Source organism: Carassius gibelio, chromosome B13, assembly GCF_023724105.1.
Source record: "Carassius gibelio isolate Cgi1373 ecotype wild population from Czech Republic chromosome B13, carGib1.2-hapl.c, whole genome shotgun sequence".
Classification (NCBI taxonomy): Eukaryota; Metazoa; Chordata; class Actinopteri; order Cypriniformes; family Cyprinidae; genus Carassius; species Carassius gibelio.
Window position 1 is genome coordinate 24516209 of NC_068408.1, and position 15033 is coordinate 24531241.

The 15033-nt window shown below is 37.2% G+C and overlaps 1 protein-coding gene across 1 annotated transcript in view; it reads left to right on the plus strand.

Moving 5' to 3' along the window:
• LOC127970366 (calcium uptake protein 1, mitochondrial-like) overlaps nucleotides 1-15033 on the plus strand; it is a 71242-nt gene that overhangs the window by 41714 nt on the left and 14495 nt on the right. The window contains exons 6-7 of the mRNA XM_052572911.1: nucleotides 10125-10239; nucleotides 13491-13573. Of these exons, the coding sequence (XP_052428871.1) occupies nucleotides 10125-10239; nucleotides 13491-13573 (198 nt within the window). The remainder of the gene's footprint in view (nucleotides 1-10124; nucleotides 10240-13490; nucleotides 13574-15033) is intronic.

Below are 15033 nucleotides of genomic sequence, written 5' to 3' on the forward strand. Positions count from 1 at the left end.
TAACATCTAGTTAACAAAGCTAAACAGCGTTGCCCTTTGTGTAATAAGTTACAGAAACTGTTAAACGCACCATCTTAAATAATAAAATAAACTTACCGGTTGTGGTCCATAAACGTCGCCTTCTCCAGACAAAGAGGGAACTGCTCCATCTTTCAGGAATAATCGTTGTGTGAATCCGGCATTAAACTGATTGAGATTGAGGAAGCTGTCCTCAGCAAAATGTGCTGCACATAGTTTTACATGTGGATTATAATTTTCGGGAACCGAGTTAAACATAAATTGTAACCATTAATCTCCAAGTACAGCGTTCCTGGGAAGCCCAAACAAAGGTGATCGGACTCTGAGATGAAAATAACAGCGTTTCAACGACATGGCAAACACAAACGCAGCTCTTCCTCTTCTCCGTCGGAGTGCAACAAGACCACGCCCCCTTTTTGTGTATTCATGTGGGTGGAGGTTAGTCAAAAAACTGTTTTAGTGACGTCATTACAGCAGGAACTAGAGGGGTGTAGTCCAAACGGGTCGTTCGATGTAGGCGAATTCTGTTAAATAAAATATCTCGCTTGACATTGAACTTTGAGCTTTAGAATTTTAAAGATATTATTTATTCTCTAACAACAACATTACACACTAACTAAAGTTTAAAACATGGGATCACGAAGAATGGGTCCTTTAAAAATGCTAAGAGTTTTAGCTTGCCTTATCTCAATCGGGAAAGAATTCCACAGTTTTGGAGCTAATGAAGAAAAAGCCCTGTTGCCCATCTCACTCCACAGTAATTCATGTTTTGAGAGTTGAGTCACTCTCCTACTCTTTAACTTCTATTGAGGCACTGTGATTAATATACAGGAATTCAAAATCAGACCCATTATTGTGCATTAACCCGTCATTCATAAATAATCACGACTGTGAATGTTTGGCTAAAAGTGCAGCTGTGATGTCAGCATCAGCAGTGCCTCTGCAGTGTGTGTGTGTGTGTGTGTGTGTGTGTTCAGTGATGTCATGATGACTGATTGGATGTAATACATGCACACTTGGGTTTGTTTGTTAACCATTTAGCCTATACAACTTAGATGTTTGAAAACCGCCAGACTGACCTTGAACCTGCCCAATCTGGCAACACTGCTTATGGCACCAAACAGAGTTGTAAAATAAAGAATTGATCCAAAGAATCTGTAAGTTACCAGTCTTGTCAATGTTAAAACAGCAGTTTAATGAGCAGATCTGCAAAGTCACTGTGAGGAGCATTCTGATTTATGGTTTTCGCTTGCCTAATGATAAAAAGGCATAACAATTTGGGCCATTTAATGTATCTGATAAATAGTCCAGATTGGTAAATCCTTGAAAACTGTTAGACTTGATTAGTTTAGTCTATGCAAAGTTCTGTATTATGTTCAACAACGTGAACATCACAAAAGACTTCCTCTAGTTCTGTGTAAAATTCACGAAGGTAAGTTGTAAATGCTTTAGATCATGCTGTATGCGGTTATTCTGGTTGGTTGTTATGTGGCTGCTTACTAGCTGAAGTCAAACGAGCCCATTTCCCAGTCTCTATGATATTCTGATCTCTAGATATAGCGCAGGTCCCTCCTTCATTGTAAATCTGTAGGATTTTTATGCCTTTTTATCATTAGGCAAGCGACAACCATAAATCAGAATGCTCCTCACAGTGACTTTGCAGATCTGCTTATTAAACTGCTTTTTTAACTTTGACAAGACTTGACCTTTAAGACTATGTTTATATTGGAAACAGGGAGGTGGTGGCCTTGATTAGGACACACCTAGACACAGATACTGTACTGCATGTTCAGACCCATCTAGACAGGAAAACATACGTGCATGCATATCTACCACACCCCAGGTTGCAAGACCAGCCTGGGACATTAAGGCAGTAATAAGCTATTTGAATGCATGTGAATTGGTCTGGACGTTTCTGCCAGGCCATTCTGCTGACGCCCACCCGTGTTACCCACACGCTCAAGGTCTAAGCGTGTGCACATGTGCAGAGGGGTCTGTTATGGAGTAGTGTTGAGGGAGGCCAGCTGCCGTCTCTCCCTGATGAATTATTGAGTGTAGAGACTCTTCTTTGTGTGCCACACAGAGAAAGAAAGAGTGCGTGTTATGTTCATGCATGTGCAAACGCTCATGTGTATGAATAATGCAGCGCTGGTTATCAGAGCAGTGAGCCATAGGCCATATTTGATTTCGGATGAGAATGGATCAAGGCTCTGAGGGATGGAAGTACAGTGTGTTCAATACTGTTTTCTGCCAGTTCAGCTGGAGAGACTTTTAGTAGACAAAAGTTCAGTTTTTGAACAGTTAACCCTGAATCCATCCTAGAGTATTCACCTAAAAACCTGATATAGTTTTTTTTTTTTTTTTTATTTGTCTTGTAAATTATCCTTTTTTTATTATTTAAAATTGTTACTCGCCATGAAAATAGCTAAAAAAGCTGGAGTTGCTTTAAAACTCCAACCAAACAAAAAAAATTGGACATTTTCTGTAATAATTTGTGAAATTTATTAGCAATTTTTAAGGAGTCAGTTATATCATCAGAAAGTTATTAATAGTCAATAAAAATGCCAGTAAGTTTCACAATTTACAACAAAAATAATAAACATTCCTTGATTTTAAAAAATTTAATGAAAATAGCATGGAGCCTTTCAATATTTCTGAGTTATGTAAACACTCTTCAAATAATTTATTATTACATAAACATTTAATAATAAAATAGAACACTTGTAAGCAGTAGAGAAAATATACAAATATAATACAATACATAAAATAATAACAAATTTGTGTTTGAAGTTTGCAATAGAAATAAAAACAACTAAACAAAGATACATATTATGTAAACTGTTTAAGTAACAAGTTCATTATCTAAACTATCTACACAAATATTTTTTTTAATAAACTATAATAAGTACATCACATAACAAAGGCCATTTAAAATAAGGTGTTACCTTAAATTCTATTCCAAATCAAATGTTTAATAAAAGTATTTCAATATTTTTTAGAGCATTTGCACATGCATGCATTTGGCTAATGATCTGGTTTTAAGAGTTTATAAACTAGTAAAGTTTTGCGGGCCGATGTTTCTGGAGATGACTAGTATTTTTGTTACACCAGTGTTTTCTCGGTGGGTGACTTAACCTTGTATATTTAGTCATAGTATTTATTATTATAATTATTATTTTTTAATATTAACTTAGTAAAGTACCAGTGTAGTTTATATCCGAAGTCAGTTTTGTAATGATGGGTCTAACGATCATTATTCTAATTTATCTGAATAGTATAAATTGTCTCATTCTATTATTATTTAAGAGTTCATTTTTTGTTACTGCTAAAGCACATATACAGCTTAGTCACATTGTACCTTTTTTTTTTTTGCACTGCTCAAGAAGGCTCATTTGTGATTACTGGACAAGGATTACAAGGATAAAAAAAAAAAAAAAAAAGTATAACGATTGCAGGAGAGGATAATATCAAGTGTTAATTCTTGTAACTAAAAGGCAAAATTACTTTATGCTGCAAAGCTGTCAGCAGTAGTTGAAAAATGTCTTGAGATTTAAGGATTTGACTCAGTAAGTAAGCGCCCTCTTGAGGTAGACATTTTTATTTCTCACAGGAAAGAGTTATCTAGTGGCTCTCACAAAACCTGACAGGGGCATATCAGGGTTGTTTTTCCATCTCAAAATCAAAAGAAATATGTACATATTTTTAATGACCATTAAGATTTTTTGTAGATTTGCCATTTTCATGACAGATTTGCCATTTAGGTATAAATTGTGCTTTATTGTCATAAAAATGTCACAGTGTGGAAAGTCTTAATAGTCCTTCAAATAGGCTCAATTTTTCGTCTGTGTTATTTCTTTTACTTTTGATTTTAGGATGAAATGTGATCAGTATTTGATCTCTGACAACTCAAAAAGATGAATGTTCCTCCTGTCTGTCTCTCTCTCTCTTTCTTTCTGTCTCTCTGGTGGAAGCGGTGACCGTGCCTGTGCTTTAGACCTGTGCATGCCCTGCGCTGAATGCCTGTGACTGACTGCAGGACAGGCTGCTAGTGGGATGGGGTAGAGCTGGTGTTGTGTAGCGCCCCCTGTCTGCGCTCAGGACACCACCATTTGCCCTGGATCCAGGAACACATTCTCCTTCTTTCGATCTCTTCTCACTGGGCCTAAAACTGCATGAGCACCAAGCACACAGCATGAGTTGACTAATGTTGGGTCAAAGGTTATGTTGTTTCGGACAGTCCCTCGAACCCTTGTAGGTGCCGCTATGTACTGTGATGCCACTGTGATCATGTGATGGATGGGTGGGTGGTAGGGGGTGGAGCCTGCTATGTGTGGGATGCTGATAGGGCTGCCCCCATGGAAACCAGTCTGATGTCCTGGGCTGACCTTTTCATGACCTTTCGGTTCAGCAGGTGCCTTCCACAAACAGTCTTGGAGAAGTGTGAGTCAGACAGTAATACATGTACACTACACTCTAAATTTAGTTTACATTCGTCACATTTAAAATGGATAATTTGCCCAAAAATTTAAATCATGTGTTATTTTAGTCAGCCTTGTGTCACAAAAGAACACAAAAAGAAGAAATTTTGAAGAATGATTGTGCTGTTCTTTTCCAATTAGTGACACATTTGACTTGATACTAAAGTAACACTGCAGTTTACATCCTGAATCTGGAATAATGGGCCTAAATAATCAGTATTTGAATTTGACTGTATATTCCCTGTATATTTGGCATTTGTAACGAATGAATGAGTTTAGTGGATGTGGACAGTGGCTTTTTTTTCTAAAGTCACTCAGGTGTATTGTGTCCACACTGAGCTTTATGTGGTGCTCTCTTAAAGGGATAGTCCACACCAAAATGAAAATTTTGTCATTAATCACTTTCCCCCCATATTGTTCCAAACTGGTAAATGCTTCGTTAGACTCCAGAGAACAATTTAAAATATTTTGGATGAAAACTGGGAGTCTTGTGACTGTCCCATAGACTGCCAAGTAAATTACACTGTCAAGGTCCAGAAAAGTATGAAAGACATATCTTAAATATCCAAAATATCTTAAATTGTGTCCCGAAGACGAACATAGCTTTTACATTTTAGGAATGACATGGGGGTAAGTGATTAATGACATAATTTTCATTTTGGGGTGGAGTATCCCTTTAATGTCCTCTTTCTTTCCTTATTCTCTGTTTTTAAAGATGGGAAGTGTTTTTAGTTGAATAGACTCTTAAATATAAATATCTGAATGGCTGTGTTGTTGATTGTAGTAGTGGAGGCTCCTACTGCTGGCTGTCATTGTGTTATTGATGGGTTGCAGAACAGGCCATTACTTCTGAAAATCTGACCACAAATGGGATGTATTACCAGTAAAAAGATGGTGTCATTCTGGTTTGGCAAGCAATCTGATTTATTGTTGATAGAAATTAATATTGTGGGGTTTGTATAAACTGCAGCGGTTCATAATAAATCATCTCATGATGAATGATTAGAAATGCTTGAATCAAACTCACTCAGAATTCAGACCATTTTTGACAATTTACTTTTTATGTACAGTACAGACCAAAAGTTTGGACACACCTTCTCATTCAAAGAGTTTTCTTTATTTTCATGATTATGTCACACTGTAGGCATCCAAACTATGAATTAACACATGTGGAATTATATACATAACAAAAAAGTGTGAAACAACTGAAAATATGTCATATTGTAGGTTCTTCTTCTGCTTTGATTACTGCTTTGCACACTCTTGGCTTTCTCTTGCTGAGCTTCAAGAGGTAGTCACCTGAAATGGTCTTCAACAGTCTTGAAGGAGTTCCCCGAGAGATCTTTGGACTTGTTGGTCCTTTTGCCTTCTGTCTGCGGTCCAGCTCACCCCTAAACCATCTGGATTGGGTTCAGGTCCGGTGACTGTGGAGGCCAGGTCATCTGGAGCATCACCCCATCACTCTCCTTCTTGGTCAAATAGCCCTTGATGCCTTCAGTGTGACTCATAGTCATGAAAATAAAGAAAACTCTTTGAATGAGAAGGTGTGTCCAAACTTTTGGTCTGTACTGTATATCCCGATATTTGTCTTCTGCTAATTGGCATGTCTCAGGAGGAGAAGGCACATCTTCTTTTGAGATTGTGTTAGGGCCCTATCTTACACCTGGCATAATGCGGGCACCAACAGGTCGGTTTCTTCTCTTGAGAAGCGTTCAGCTTTTCCGACCTGCAATGGCGTGAGCACATCTGGCTCTTAAGGGGAATGGGAGATGATGACACTCTGGTTGGTTTATTGAACGTTACGTCCATTACTCATTAAGAGAATAGGGACAACCCATTCCAAAAATGCGCCCCAGCGCACAGACATCATTAAAATAGCAAAAGTGTATTTGGACACGTCCTGAGTGCACCTGCGCCATGCGCTTTATACTTTGTGTTTAGATCATTAAAATAGGGCCCAAAATCTCTATTGCACTGCAAAGAATACAAGCTGCTTGCTCAGAACAATTTATTTGGAGACAAACAGATGTGAAAAAATGTATTTGGCTACAAGTGTGACCAGGAGCATCAGTTAATTTTCGCACATTTGGATGAACTGCCTTTAAACCAATTTACAAATCATATCAAGTTTCGAAAACCACTTTTGCACTGAGCTCCACACCAAAAGCCTGAAAGCGGAAATCCTTGGAAAACTCACCAGCGTCATTTGATCCAAATCCAGACCCAGTTTCCCTCAGTTGGACAAAGGTTGAATTTTGTCTTGGGCTTAGTTTTGGACCGTGCCATGCCATAGCAGCGTTACTTGTAAAGTATGGGTTCATGAGTCTGAGATCTGACTTTACAAACACATCCATCTCTCTGTTATCTGAGCTCTGGAACTAAAGGAGCAGAAGTACTGATACATTGTAACAACTTTGATAAATTACAGTGCTGCAGAACAGCCGACACTGGTGCCATATCTCCGTTCAGGCGCTTGGCAGCAGAAAGCTTCCTGTGTTTTGGGAAACCAGCACCTGTGAAGTGTTTCCAAATGTCCCACAGAGACACAGAACGATCTTACTTCCAGTGCTACCTGCATATGGCAAACTAAAGTATCAGAGGCACGACAAGAATGAAGCAAGAATATAAGAACCAGAAAAAAGCAATAATAACGGGTCTACATAAACTCTATTTTTATATCTAAAAATGCAACTGCGCGTTTATCAAAAATAGATCTAACAGTATTTCCAGCTAGCCTACTTCATGGATAACTGATTATGTAATTGCCTCAGACCAGTGGTAATTTAAAGGTGTTTTACAAGCCTTTTCAGACAGATGGTGTTGGAAATCACATCACAGAAATATGTTCTTCCAATCTGCTTGAAGTGTATCCGGGCCTTAATATGCCTCAGTCAATTCAGCTGCGCTCCATCAGGCAAGAACATGTCCTGAGGACATCCACCTGAGGACAAAAGCAAGATGTAGAACTCCGAAAGAACATATTTGAACATATTTGAACTAACATGGACATTTGGAGAACTCCTACGGCACTAACAGGACTGTGATGTAGGGATTGTCCAGTCTTTCCATAGGTCTGCTTGGACACAGAACAGAAAGTATTTGGTCAAGTGGGTCAGTGTAGCAGCGTACTGTTCTTGGATCAGCTGAATCATCATCTACAAACATTTCATTGTTAATATCTTCTTTTTTCTTGACATCTTTTCTTCAGCAGTGTGCAGTACAAATGTTTAATTGTCTTAAAGTAACTTGATGGAAATCAAAGTGTGTGTTTGCCAGTATAAAACAGAATAATGTTCTATTCTAATCCAATCAAGTTATGGGTTTAGTTTAAGTTTAGTGCTTTTGCAGACCTTGAAGTGACCTTTAGCTGTCAGATATCTCTAAAAAAAAATAACTAAATAATCTTGAATTAGCTCTGAAAACATGGACGGAGCACTTCGTACTGCTTAAAAATATGAAATATGGTTCCATCGAAATCTACAGTGATGGCACACAGCTCATCAAATCAAACAATGAGCTGCCAACTATTTCAAATGCATTGCAGCAGTGATAGAGTTTATATGGTTAGAAATATCATAAAAATGGAGGGGGGACAGTGCTCCAGGGGACCAAAGGGTTTTACACATTTTTACACTAAAGCCAATAATTCAAAGCAAGTTTAAAGCAGCCTAAAACTTTTCATTCCTAGTTTGATATGAGCATCAACGGGAGTTGTGTAAGCTCTGAATGCGTCTTCGGGATCTCTGGCTGGATGCTTGTTAGAAGATTACTCATTTAATACATGGAGCTGCCTGCTTAAAAGCTTTTCAAGGCTTTCTTACTTTCACTTTTTTCTGCCACACCACCCACATCCCACATGTGTGTGTGTGTGCTCTTGTTTTTGTGACATATCGGGACACAACAAGTGGGATGTCCCCACTTTTCAGAAAAAACAAACGTGTGTGTGTGTGTGTGTGTGTTTAAACCTTGCTACATGTACTGAGTTAGGCTAACCGAGACTTGTCATTGCACTTGCATATTATTGCTCTTTTGTTGATTTTGATTGCTTCTATTGTCATCATTTATAAGTCGCTTTGGGTAAAAGCATCTGCTAAATGTAATTATGTAACATGTGTAACAAGGACACCTTAAAATAAATGGACCAAACTTGTTATAGTTACATTTTTGGTTCTAAACCGCCGGTGTGTTTGACATCCCTACTATTAACATTGTATAAGACTGAGCATCTCTTGGGAGTCTCTGAAGGTGACAGCAGGGACACAATAAGCCCGGAGCATATTAGCCCCTCACAGCTCCTCTTCACACGCACACACACACACACAAGTTTGCTTTTGTCAGCATCTGCAGCACAAGTCTGTTCCCATTTGGAACAGTTTCAGAGCGGTACAAAAATAGCCTGTGTTCACCTTGTCCCTTATTCACCTTATTCAAAAAGATCGGATTTGCATAATGTAGAGTCTGATGTCCAGAAATTATTATTTCATAGATATGCAGGGATTTATTTGTTCAGATCTGAGGTAATAGCATTTTCGGTGGGAAATATTATTTCCTGATTTTGATTTACTGATGCTACGGTGAAGACGGAGGCATGTATCGTGTGTTATCGGCTTGTATCATGTCATCACAGTGTGTGTTCAGTGGGACGTATGTGTGGGATATTTGTGTGTTAGCATGACATGAAAAGGGCTGGATTTGGGTGTTTGCAATCTTGTGTCTACTTCTGGTGTGTGGTGGGCCTGATTGTCTGCTCAATGGTCAGGTTGTTTTAATCCATTCTTTCTTCCCCTTTACTCACTGATGGGATCCACCCCAGACAGAGGTAACACAATACATCGGCAGAAACTGAACTCTGGCATGCTATTTGTGTGTGTGTATACATGTGTGTACCTCCACACTTGAGGATTCTGATTCTTTCTATGTCTTTCTATGCCAAAAACAGGTAGAAAACGGTGTTCACACCACTGTGGAGTCACCTTCGTTCATGCTCATACGATGTGAACCAGTTTACTTCAGAAATGTCAAATACAGTGTGATCTTGCAGTTTGTGAAGTGAAGTCAAAAACATAGTAAGCTGCCTATCTAGACAGCATTCCTGATCATTATATTAGTCACCTTTATCACATCCTATTTAGGTGTGCACCTATGATGTTAAGAACTGCAGTTAAGGTAGTCCTCTTACCTAATTCAGACATTTGAACCTACATTATGTCGAAAACCTCCATGATTTAAATGGTCAAATGCATCTATTAAGACCACATATGCTGTTTAGGTAGGAATCACACTTGATTTTACCGCCTTGATTTGACTGTCAGAACAAGCTTGATGTTTCAAAAATGCTGTCTTGGTAGGCTGCTCACTTGGTTTTGAAACATATGTGCTGATCTATAAGTGCCACTTATGAAATGACACCGTTTTCGTGATGTTTTATTTTTGCTTGTGTCTTGTATGACTCTTGCATGATTCTACTGTGCTGTGTCAGTGTTAGCATGCTAGTTGCCTTATCTCTGCTGCTCTGTACAGATTGTATGTAGCTCGGCTCTTAAACGGGACTCAGATGCTTTGTGTGGTGTTCAGCAGAAGCATTGCTGACTCTCTCTCTCTCCTTTGTGTCTTTGTGGGCATCTGTAGAAGATCTCTCAGGACAGAGAGAAGTTTGCAGATGAGGACAGCATTTTCTTCACACTGGGGGAGTGTGGACTCATCTCTTTCTCTGACTACATCTTCCTCACAACTGTCCTCTCCAGTAAGTGTCTTGAGTGTGTTTTGTGTATAGGGGTCAATGACATGACTCTACTTTTTGGTGTCCATATGGTTTAACTAAATTGAAAAAGGTTAATATTTCTAAATACATTTTTTTAATTACTTGCACACGTTATAATAACACAGTAAATAATTATGTTGCGCAACATTAGTGTTTTTAAAATGTTTAGCTTTAAGATTTTTAGCTTTAGATTCATATTTCTATTCCATTCACTTTAAATTTTAAAGGGGTAGTTGACCATAAAAATGAAAATTACACCATGATATACTCACCCTCAAGCCATCATAGGTGTTTATGACTTTCTTCTTTCAGACAAATAAAATCAGAGTTATATTTAAAAATATTCCAGCCAAGAAAAGCACATCCATCCATCATTAAAAGTGCCCCACTCAGCTCTGGGGAATTAATAGAGGCCTTCTGAAGCAAATTGTTGCGCTTTTGTAAGAAAATATCTGTATTTAAACCTTTATAAACTGTGATCTCTAGCTTCTGCTAACTGTCTTGTGTGCGTCCACACTGTCCATGAGAGAGTGCCATTCCTGCAGATGACGTAGGATGCAGTCGTAGAGTAAGCTCTGATAAGAAGTGATGGAGGCGGAAGCACAGAGCAGAAAGCAAAACAAAACACTGGTCACAAATTAGAGGTAAAAAAAAACAAGGATTTTGAAAGAAAAATGTTGTTGGATTTCCATATATAAACCAAACATAAATTGGGTTCTCGTGAGACTAGCATATTCTGACTGGAGTCTACGCTACATCTAAGTCCAGCTAGCAGAAGCTAGAGATTCTGGCTTGTAAAGTTTTAAATATGGTTAGTTTTCTTACAAAAACACATTGATTTGCCTTTATTAACTCCCCAGAGCCATCTGGAGAACTTTTGTTATGATGGATGTATGCAGTTTATTGGACTTCTTTTGGACTTTTGAATATCACCCATTCACTGCCTTTATAAAGCTTGAAAGAGCCAGGACTTTTTTTTAATATAACTCCAATTGTATTCGTCTGAAAGAAGAAATTCATATACACCTAGAATGGCTTGAGAGTGAGTAAATCATGGGGTAATTTTCATTTTTGGGTAAACTATCCCTTTAAGCAATATATCATATAATATAATGCAGGGATCCTCAGATCTAGCCCACGAGATACACTTTCCTGCAGAGTTTAGCTCTAGCCCTAATCAAACACACCTGAGCATGCTGAGCAGTGTCTTCAGGATCATTAGAAAATCACAGGTAGGTGAGTTTAATCAAGGTTGGAGCTAAACTCTGCAGCGCATCGGCCCTCCAGGACAAGATTTGAGGAACCCTAATATAATGTAATATACTCATAAATTATTTAATAATGTTGCAGTATGAAGTGGGTGTCTACATTTGAACATAAACTGTGTTAAAAGAAATGTTAATCAAAGATTACTCTGTAAAATACAATGATATTTTATAATTAATACAATATAACAGACCCCTTTATACCCCTATAGATGCCACAGTACAATACAAAATTAAAATTATAATACGAGACATTAGTTCACTGTTAACCACATTGATGATTTCTTTTTGCAGTTTTCTTTTTTTTCAGTATTGAAAAAAATAAACACTTTAGCTGAACTTTGACTGTTGAAGCAACATGGTCAGGTGGTGTTACTGATCTGTGTCAATTGGCGTAACCAGTATTTTTCATAAAATTATAATTATATACTGGAAAATTAATGTGGCATAAAATGTAATCATCTAGTTTAGTTAATCATTAATTTTTTTTACTTATTTTGTCAAAGATCATTTAGAAAATGTGTTTTCAGCTTAATGTATGTCCCACCAATTATTGCAAAAATACATTCAAATTTACATTTATAGATAACTCTTATAAAATCTATTTTCGTTTGATAATTTAAAATGAAGTATTTATTTCTATGAGTATGCTAACATGCCATCAAGGTTGATAAAATATTTAATATTTCTCATTCTTTAGCAGTTACACCATTTTACATTTCTAGGTACATTCGGACTTAACTAATGTTAAGCAAATGCATTTTTTTAATTACATAATATCAACATAAATACATTATGTACATTTTAGATGACCTGATGCATGATTTTAAAACACGTTTTTAAAAGATTTTTGAATTTGTCATCCTGCCAACCCTTTTTTGTCACTGACCCATTTATTTATTTATTTTAAAGATCGCTTTTTGGTGTTTTGCCTTTATTATGATACGATAGTGGAGAGCAGACAGGAAGTGAAGTGGGGGTGGGGGGTAGGATCGAGAATTGTCCTCTCACCGGGATTCGAATTTGTGAAACCTATGTCGACACACTGCCCACGAGGCTATCAGCACTGATGTGTATTTCTTTTAAATCTCTTTTTCTTTTGTTATGACTATAATGACAGTGTTTGTTGGACTCAATGCTGACACCTACTGGTGTGGATGAAGCATCATAAATGCAAGTGTTTGTGCTTTTTCACCTGGTAGTTTATTATGTAACAAAAAGTTTATGATAATAAGGGGGTTAAAAGGAAAAGGTGAGCAGTATTGGGTCATGGGATTTCAACATGGCTGCCTCTATGACGGTGGACCACACTTATGACTTATACACTTAGACTAGAAGTAAAGCGCTTTTATAAGGCCTCTGATATAACTGAATCTTTATTTGATGTGAGTAGAATTTTTTTTTCTAGGTTTTAAGTGAAATTATTGATAAGTGAATTACAGTTTTATAGAATTTTTTTATTTTAAATTTTTTTTGCATTTCTTTTTTTTTTATCAAATTACTTTTTGTGTATTAGTGACAACAGTTGAACATAAACAGTTCACAAACTTCAGAAGTGTATGTTGGATGATTTTTGTCTTTTATGATGACAAGGTTCTGGAATGTTCCAGAAAGCGCTAAAATATTCTAGAATGTTACAGAAATTTCTAGAATGTTCCCATCCTTGTAAAAGCAAAATCTTTTAAAAACATGAACAATTAGTGCAGAAAATGTATCGTTACTTAATTAATATTTCATAATTAATGATAAAAGTTCTAAAATGTACCTAAATATTTACCAAAATATTGATGCTTCTTGAAAATAAATATTACAGTAACAATTATCACCACAGAATCATGTAAATAAAACAAATTTTTGTCACATTGTGTATTATTTTTGTTAAGAAATGCAGAAATTGCATTTATGTGTTATTGAAAGTAAATACTGTCATATACTTGGGTTGCAAGCTCTGTTTCGTCCCCTTTGCAGCTCCTCAGAGGAATTTTGAAATCGCCTTCAAGATGTTCGACTTGAACGGAGACGGAGAGGTCGACCTTGAGGAGTTTGAGCAAGTAGGTGAACACAAAGACCTTCAAAAATACAGACGAACACATTCCATTATTACACTGTCAGAAAAAAAAATAAAAAATATGCTAAAATTGTTCTTTGAGGCTGGTGGTACAACAGCTTGTGACTTGGGCAGTATCCTCAAAGGGACATCTTTGTACCTTATTACTCCTAAAAGATTCATAGCAGTACCTTGAGGGTACATATTACTATACTAAGGTACTATTACTGTTTAGGGGTAGATAAAGTTGTCCCTTTTGTTGTGTACTACCCCAGTGACAAGCTGTTACTGCATCTAAAGGTATAACCTGTAGTGTAGCCCAAGGTGTTTTTGCACTTTTTTTTTCTGTCATTGTAGTGGCCGTGTGTATTTTGGTTACTTGTGTGTTTGCAGCTGTTTGTTTAGCTTATGTTTGCCCCTCAGGCTGTATTTGCCTTTCATTTGCAGTCAATGTGAGTCATTCACCTGGTAGCATCAGGTCTTTCTCTTTCCGAAAGCATTCTGGGTATATGCAGTGCCTGTTGGTAAACACACAGTATGTGCTCAACCATGCAAATATAGTGGCCACATCAAAGATAATATATTTAATGCTCTTGTCTGTGGACACTGGACCGCCAGTAGAAAAGTCGAGGAGGCGACATTCAAACCATGACTGATTTAAAGGCTCAGAGCATAGAGTTTCGCCTGTTTGTTGGCCCGATTTTTAAGAAGTTTAGTTAGAAATGGAAACTTCATTCATGTGATGAATTCTTCATTCTTTCATAGATTATTTAATCACTTTTCACAATCGAATCAATTCCCGATGGATAAAATCCCAAACTATGTTTATATCAGTTGGAAATATGTCAAGTTGATAGATGACCTTTAGTTTGGTATAGTACCATTTATTAAAATTGATTATTTAAACAGCTGAGCTCATTATCCTAAATATAAGCTACTTAAAGATAGCCAGTATGTTGTGTATTAATAGAATGTGAATTTAACACAATTGAAGAATTTAAGGTTAGAGCTATTTGTTTTAGGAAACAATTTTTACTCCCTCTCATAACATCAATCTTTTAAAAATGCTACAGTTAGACTCTATCAAGGGAATAAATCGGAGTCCTCTTGGAATGATTGATTACGCAGCAGTATATAGTTATGCAGTCATTTATTGATAGTTATCTTTAGTTGCACACACACCTCACTGCCCTTATTCCCAGAGAGCCTCAGGAGTTAAATACCCTTGATGTCCTAGACCGTGTCCTAGTCCTCCAGGTCCCTGGACACCTGAACATTTACACCTTCACCCTGAAAAGATCCTTCAATTCCTCCCAGAGCTCTTCAGCTTGAGTTCAGTGTTCACCGGTGACTGATTAATAATACGTTTATAACTGAAAGAATGAGGCTTCTGAAGAAGAGAGGAACTTCTTTTCTCTGTCCCCCTCCTCTTAACCCTAATTCTTCTGTTCCTGTGGAGCATGG